The sequence below is a fragment of the Taudactylus pleione genome, unplaced genomic scaffold (genome assembly GCF_031769625.1).
Source record: "Taudactylus pleione unplaced genomic scaffold, aTauple2 ptg000016l, whole genome shotgun sequence".
Classification (NCBI taxonomy): Eukaryota; Metazoa; Chordata; class Amphibia; order Anura; family Myobatrachidae; genus Taudactylus; species Taudactylus pleione.
This window is the reverse complement of record NW_028284418.1, coordinates 18325611-18334090: the sequence shown is the minus strand read 5'-3', so window position 1 is coordinate 18334090 and position 8480 is coordinate 18325611. Positions and strand designations below refer to the sequence as shown.

At 40.5% G+C, this 8480-nt stretch overlaps 1 protein-coding gene across 2 annotated transcripts in view; it reads left to right on the top strand.

The window, feature by feature from the left end:
• Positions 1–1405: 1405 nt before the first annotated feature.
• The window catches only part of CA10 (carbonic anhydrase 10 (inactive)), a 388895-nt gene continuing 381820 nt past the window's right edge, over positions 1406–8480 (top strand). Inside the window, exons 1-2 of one of the 2 annotated variants that reach the window (XM_088473334.1) lie at positions 1406–2313; positions 2867–3367. In XM_088473334.1, the coding sequence (XP_088329460.1) occupies positions 3307–3367 (61 nt within the window). In that variant the 5' untranslated portion in view covers positions 1406–2313; positions 2867–3306. Of the gene's footprint in view, positions 2314–2769; positions 3368–8480 lie in introns of those variants that run through there. The other variant, XM_088473335.1, reaches the window with a different exon arrangement.

Sequence of the window (8480 nt, the reverse complement as noted above, 5' to 3'; positions counted from 1 at the left end):
ATTGGACAGTTAGGGAGTAAAAGGTGTAATTGGAGGACAGATAGCTAATATGCATGACAGTGTGTCTCTCCCATTTGCTTGTAAGTGTAGTCTCTAAATCCACTTATTGCACGTTCCACGTTTTATCAGTAATTGGCATACTGCCAATTTACATTCTGTGCTCCTGTCTTTAAGATCTCCTTGACGACTGTAGGGAAGCAAAGGCAGATATTACTTGTGATCACCCTCATTATTTCAGGTCATCTAATATGCATATCAATTAAGTGACAGTCAACAGGAAATAAAAGAATGCATTAGCCAGATACGCTACATGATTATTGTTATTATTTTTTTTTATTTTTTTTTTATAATATTTTCATATTATAGTGTATATGCACTTTAACCTATGGTGTGTGAATGTAACCTTCTGTGCTAGCTAAGTCCAAGCCTTTGTACATTTCCATTATAAATGATGGCTAAAAAGAGAAGTTATTTCTCAAGAACTCCAACTTATCTCAAAAGATTCTGAAATGTTTACAAACAAATATTAATTTGGTGGGATGAATAGCTATCTAGTTAGATATGAGAGAAATAGATAGATAGATAGATAGATAGATAGATAGATAGATAGATAGATAGATAGATAGATAGATAGATAGATACAGGACTGTAGGGGACTGCACCATGCAGCCTGGTTTTGCGACCATCTTTAAGTTCCATCTGGCGCCCATTTCCAATAATCTGGCTGCTCCAGACCTGGCCCCCTCTTTGTGATATCACATTTTCTGGAGTGCAGGTGGGGGCAGGCACAATGCATGAAAGTGCCCTGCAATTGTGATAGATAGATAGATAGATAGATAGATAGATAGATAGATAGATAGATAGATAGATAGATAGATAGATAGAGCTGAAATAATGCTTGTGGTACATACTGTACAGTACATACAGGAAAATGTCATATTGGAGATGGGAGGAGGGGGTGTTGACAATCACAGGACAGGTTTTTAAATCTTTATTAGTATATATTTCTTTTTCATTTCAACTTGTCCCTTCCAGAGGAATTATCTGAGTGATTAAATCAGTATATAAAGGACCTGTAACTAAACAGTTAATGTGGTATAACTAAGTCAATTAGCCTTAAGGGTAACTACACGTTTAGTGGGCAATAATCACAGAAAAGTGTGTGTTATACTCTGTGCACCAGAAATAATGACACCGATCCGCTACACACACACAAAAGGAAAACAGCAATAAACAACGAGCATCTGCTTAGAGGATACAGAGCAAAATGTAAAGCTATAATGTTCTATCCACAAGTCACAGTCCTTGTACAATGAAACGACTGGAGTATGTCATAGGATTAATGTGCACCTGGCACACAGACAGCTGTACCCAGCCCAGAGAATGATATGAAGCTGTTCTATATCCAGCTCTTTAACGTGAACGATTTAAGACAGGTCTTCTACTGAATGGGAAATCCAAGTGATGCAAGTTTGGAAAGTGTGACAGTGCCGGACAGTACTGGCCCAGGGACCGCGCGGTTTACAGCTTTGGACATCACACTGATAGTGAATTGCAGCTCGGTGGAAGTCACAGACTGACGATAATTGCTGCGCAGAAGCAGAACGAAGTGTCAGTAAACGCAGCAGAGCATGATATATCTGTTGTGGAGCTGAGATGCTGTGACCATGCATGGAGAGTTATCTTTAAGAAAAAAATCTGTACATTAAACATTAGTGAAATGGTTCATACTGTATATGAGTACAACCCTGAACATTTCTGACTGACAGTAAATGCAGCATAGAAGCAGGTTAAATCGAAAGAGCAGAGCATTGGAAGTCACTGCAGAGCAGGAGAGATCCAGCAGCTCAGAAGTGCATAGTGAATGTTCCACAACAGATTACTTCTTTTGGCTGGTCAGTTTGTCAAGCGAAGGCAAATCCAAGTCTTGTGACGTGTGGTGGACGTTGGTCTAGTCCTGTTATAGTGGATACAGCGCAGAATTGCGAGCTGCGAGCAGCGGGATTTTAGCAGGGCTGCCCCAGCCACGCATCGTACCTGCAGCAGAGCAGAGCGCTCCCTCCCCAGCCCAGTGCGCAGCATTCTGATGGCTGCTGAAGCGCGCATGAGCGGCACCTCTCCTTGTTAATCTCCGTGTGCTGATGTGCCTATCTGGATCATACTACCCTCACATTCCCCAGCTCAACACATGTCTGAAAAGTAGTGTACTACTCTGAAAATCCCCCGCCCCCAAACCCCATCAGCACTTTAATGTGCATCCGCTGAGCCACCTTCAGGAGGGAGCCGTGCTGGACAGCGCAGTCTGGATGTTTGGTAAGTATTGGACCAGCTATTACATTCATTAAATACAACTAACTATGGCTTGTGAACATAATACTACAACCGATGATACAGATAGAATATCTCTGCAGGCTTTGGCAGGTCACCACAGTCTGCCAGGGACTCAACAGCATAACTCTCAGATTAATTGTAAATGTGTGCATTCATTTAAAGTAGCACGTTGCATATAGCAATTGCAGCTATCATTACACCGATGTCTGTTATGTTGAACGTATTTGTCTGTAAATCCAGTATAGTGATACAGTATGTATATAGAAATTGGAAGTAAGGAGAAGAGCACCTGAATCCTTTAGGATGGACCATTCAAGCAGCGCTTGGGGGAAAGGGAAAAAAAGACGATGGTAAGTTGTGATGTTTGAGCGCCCCCTACTGCTTGATGGAGTAGGCGCTCTGCAGAAATGAAAAATCCTTTCAATACTATCTGCAGCAGTCAGTCACATAACATCACACTGGTGTTATATTATTTTTCTATTTGCCTTGCAAAACACTTTGATTTTTAGTATCCCTGTTTTTTCTCTTCCTGCAGAAAGAAAAAAAAATAGTACAAATGAAGGATGTCCGCTTTGGGAAATGTGTTGAATGGATAAACTAAAAGCTTAAGGTCCAACATTGGGGATCGGCTACATGGATAATGATCGTTCTGGTCAACTACTAATTTAGCTATATTTTACAGCCTCTGCTCTCTAGAAGATCTGGCTCTGGAGATTGCTTTTGTTTATTTCTATTTTGGCTTTTTTAGTTTTTTTTGGATTGTGTTGTATTAGTTGTTTTTTTATTATTATTATTTTGTTTTTGCTTCTCATGGGGAGAACAGAATCAAGTTAAGATCCTTGTCTGGATTTTTTTGGGACATGTGTAAACATATTTGGAAAATACCTTCAGGCAGAAAGGGACCAGTGCTGAACCATTGGGAAGTGTTATATTGATCGTTCCGCTGAGTGATGCAGGTGGTATGAAAATCCTAGAATGGAAATTGTTTGGGAGGTGGTTTTTTTCCTTCAAGCCAATTTCATCATTTGCATGTCAGGTATGGTTAAAAAACAGCCTTACATTTTTTTAGATTGTGATTTCATTATAGCATATGTGTACTTTATTCAGTGATGAGACATTCCCTGGCATTTCACTTACTGTAAAAAAAATAAAACAATATGTGTCAGAAAAATGATCATATTTCCAGCTTCAGCTTTCCTGTCAGTGTGGTGAACTATCATTTGGTGATCTGCATAATTGGACAACCCTTATGTCCACAAGGTTTCAATACATAACTTCCCTAACATCATTGCATGTAGTTGTGATTTTATATAACAAAAATGCAGAGTAGACAAAGCAAGATAACTTTAAAAAATTACACATTTGAGCTTTTCAAAAAATATATTTACTAAAACTACATATGTGCTGCTAAACAGATGATGCACAATTAATTATTTTCTTTAAACAGGTATGCAGATGTATTAATCTTTTAATATTTAATGTATTCAGTGGGTGTAATAAAAGTTTTAGAATGTGTACAATATAGAAGAAACAGGATAATGTCACTATAAATGTATTGTGCAGTTCCTCCATACCATTACAAAATATCAATATAAAAGATGCCACCTGAGACAGAATGCTATGATCTGGTTTGTATTATATGTCATTGATCAGAACTGTTATTCAAGTAAGAGGTGCATTTTATTATTTTTTTAAGGTTTAAACAGATGTCTGCTATACATCTAGCTGTTAGTTTGATTTTTTTAAGTGTTTATTCATTTTCTTATAATGAGTATATAGTATATCCCGGACAAATCATTTAGATAATTGACTCTGGTTTTACCTCCCAATATGAAACTTCCTAATATTGTAGGCATTTAATGGTAAGAGTGCATCTAAAACTCACAGAATTCCAAGGGCATGTCTAAAAAACAGGATAGGATTAACAAGTACCAAACATTTGGATTTGTTCCAACACAGGGGATGAGTGGTATTAGAGGTTTATTTATTTCAACTGAGGCTCATTGCCAAAGGGGGTATTGCTGCATTGAATTGTGTATGGCTTGCTTTCATAAAGGGAATGGATTAAGAGAGCTTTGGTTGCAATGATGTGCAGTGTGCAACAACTCTATGAAATTTATATTTTGTTTAATATAATTCTTAGCATCCCCAAGTTTATTTCTTGCGTGATTGCAATTGTAGGGCAATTGCGTGACACAATGCAGCAGTTTGTGACTAGAATAGTTCATTTGGATTTCTTATAGTGTTTAATGTAGCATTATAGAGTATAGTTACTGTAGTTCATTATTTTGCAAGTACAGTATGTTGCTTGCAGATTTCAATGTATGTTTTGTTATTAGAGCAATCACCAATTTGCACATTGCCCCTTTTACTAATCTATACTGTATCTACAAATTACTCATTAAAATTGCATATTATACAAATAACATATTATACAAATAAGTTTAATGTGTAAGGTGTACACAATGCATCTTTATCAGCACATTTGCTCTTTATTTTATGGTCAGCACATACATTGTAGGAAATACTACAATGAGCATAATCCATCAGTGCATCTAACAGTACTGTGTGTGGAATCATTATAGAAGCAGAGATTCTATAGCGCATGCCCATATAATCAGACTGGCACCACTTAGCACGCCCTGCTATCACATTGGCCCATCTGATTGTTCACATAAGTCACACAATTTAAATTTCTTATTGTGCAATACATTATAGCTGCATATATGTGCACATTAGTGTTTAACTGCAGCAAAAGAGACTAAGGGGCTTATGTAGTAACCAGCGGTCATTTAAAAAGAAGAATCAACTTGATTTTGCCTTTTAAATGATTTCCAATTTAAAAATATCTGCATACTCACCTGAAACTCACCAGAGCCTGCATCTCGCAAAAGCCATTTGGGGGTCAAAATCCTGCGTCTGCATCTTGCAAAAGCCATTTCTTCTAAAAAAGGATGATCACCAGCAGTAAACCAACACTATAATTTTCCCGCCTTTGGTAAAGGGTTTGCGGTGGCATCTTGGCAACAATGTAATAAAATTTTATTTGTTGTGATAAAAAATACTACCTTATACTCAGAGAAGACCTTTTGACTAATAGGTAACCTCTCGTTACAACTTAATAAAAGTACTGCTTTTCACCACTCCCGTGGTGGTGGAATCTGGTCAGATTGTGTCCTCTAGAAGCCCTGTGAATGCTATATATAGATTATGGAATATCTTCAATATCAGCAAACAAAATGTTGTTTTTGTGTATGTTGTAGATATGTATCCAGATCTTTATCCCTATCCCACCGAGAGGTGTCAATGATACACCCAGGTCCATTACCCTGTGCAAAATTTACTTGAGTTGCATTTCGGTAGATTTGCATGCCATCTATAGTATATATAATAAAGTATAATCCTTTATGTAAATGTATTATTTACTGCAAAAGTTAGGGCTGATGCTTAGTAGCACAGCAGAAACAAATTTATCTTGTGTAAGGGAAACAAATGCAAAATAGCCTAATATATGCCATGCAACAAGATAGCACCTCTCAGCGGCAGTGGTATGACAACAAACCAATCAGTCACCAGCACACAAGTGTCCAGGGCTTTAACTAGGAGTGTGCGACTAGTGACGCCAGCCAGGCCGCAAGGTTGAGGGCAGAGCCATCGAAACAAATTGCGACCTGGGTGCTAATGAGAAGGCGTGACTAGCTTTGGTAGGCATAGCAACTTCCAGTATAAAAAAATCAATTAAAAATATTATGCATTTCTCATCCTTAACAGCTAGTTCGGACCTCAGTAGGTCCCTTGAACAAGCACAGGCCCAGGTATTCAGTAATTCCTACCCCCTCTTGGCACCAGCCATTAAGGAGGGCTCCAAATGATTTTGGTTTAAAGGGTGCCTGGAGATCCACCTGGGGCATTCTTAGGATGCGTCCAGCACTCAGCTTCTGGGTCCTGGCCCCCTCTTCATCATGATTTCACATGTCCTGGGGGCAGAAGGGTCGGCATAATGCACATTAGTTCCCTGCTACAGTGCTGCTTGTGACCCTCATGACATCAGTGTCCCTGCCCACTGGCAAATAATATGGGTACGGGATGCCGGCGCTTGGGATCCCAGCTGTTAAAATTCAGATTCCTGTATCCTAACAGGGTTAAAACACCAACACCTGTCGGTTGGTATCCTAACACATTCTCCTCTCCCAACCCCTAACCCTCACTCCCCGATGCCTAATCCTAACTTCCCCATAGCCTAAACCTAACACCCCCACCTTAGTGCCTAACCCTAACCCTCCCCCTAGTGCCTAACCCTAACCCCTAACCCTCCCCCTAACCTCACTACTTACCTTCAGGATACGGGAGGTTGGGATGCCTGCACAAGGATCTTGACAGGTATTGGGATTCCGGCACCAGTATTCTAAGTGACGGCATTATGACCGCATCCCAATAACATAGCTGTCTCATGGGGTTGGGTGTGAAATCCCGGCTGTCTAAAACTAGCCCCGCCCCTTCATAGTGCCTAAACCTAGCCTCCCCCTCCCTGCACCCTAAACCTCACTCCCCCTCCCTGGTGCCTAATCCTAACCTCCCCCCTAGTGCCTAAACCTAATCCCCCCCTTCGTAGTGCCAAAACCTAACCGCCCCCTCCCTGCACCCTAAACCTAACTCCCCCTCCCCGGTGCCTAATCCTAACCTCCCCCCTAGTGCCTAAACCTAATCCCCCCCTTCATAGTGCCAAAACCTAACCGCCCCCTCCCTGCACCCTAAATCTAACTCCCCCTCCCTGGTGCCTAAACCTAACCTCCCCCTAGTGCCTAAACCTAACCCCGCTACCTAACGCTAATTTCCCCCTCCTCCCTGATACTAACCTTCGGTATGTCGACATTAGGGATACTGGTGCCAGGATCCCGACCTGTTGGGATTTCGGCGCCGGTATTTAGATCGTCGGCATCCTGCACGCTAGTATGCCGACTACATCCCATCTCATGGGTATAAGCATCTTTGTCTCAGTGTGCATGTTTGCAGTTGTGCATACATATCCTTACTGTCCTTGGCCTATATTAGAACACCATTGTTCTGTCTGTTTAGGTGCATTGTACTTTAGTATATCTGCAGTTTGTAGGCACACTGCACAGTCCTGCTTAAAATCCTTATTAGCAGATGATAAATTCATGCAAAGAAAAAAAAACATTTCTAAGTGACATTAGCTAGTTCATTAAACATCTGCGCATTATCCCCAAATCACAGCGTTTTTTCTTTTATACTGTACAATAAACTGAGTTGGGTTTCTTGGAAAAAGTGGTTGACATGGTTTCATGTAATAACTGTAGAGGATTTCATATCTACATTGAGACGTATATATTTTTTAAGTCCTTTTTGTGGAAAATGCCATTTCGAAGGATTTCCACATAAACTAAGATTCCCCCAAATTTAATTTTTTAATAGCAGATAATTCCAATATCTGCTGCAGCAATCCAACAATTTTCAATTGCAAAAGCAGCCCTCAATGGCTCTGATTCAGCATAGATGGCTATTCTGCTTTTACTCACACACCGCAGTTGCTAATATCAGCGGCGCTATTTAAATGTTTGCATTCACATTGCGATCGCATCCTGACATAAGGACGCCCACTTCCCCTTACTCACATCTGTATAGTAGGTGAACATAGCGAAACCATGGTAACATCGAGTAACATCAGACCCTTATGAACACTTGCACAAGCCCAGACCTTACTCAGAAATTGCTAACATCCACGCACGCTGTCAGTGCTTTGGCTGCTTATAGCCACACAGTGGCTAATTTATGCATGCCACTGCAATGGCATTGAAATGCACTGGCACGCCTGCGTTCACCAGACCACCCCCGTATTTCCTGTCAATCACTCTGCTCTAGGTCTGCGTAGCCTCTGCAAATGCAGTTCCCATCACAATTGCTAGTTCGCACATGCGCATTGCTATGCATGTGCAGTGCGAATTAATCGTCTGATTGCGTGCGTATTAGCAACTGCGTTCCTTGCTGAATCAGGCCCAATGAAATCTATGGGGACTGCAATAGGGTTAAATATATCAAGCTCTGAAAAGATTGGCTTATCAGAGCTTGTTTTCCAATGGCTAGCACTACCTTTTCATTTTGTATAGGCTACAATATTGCATATTTTTTCT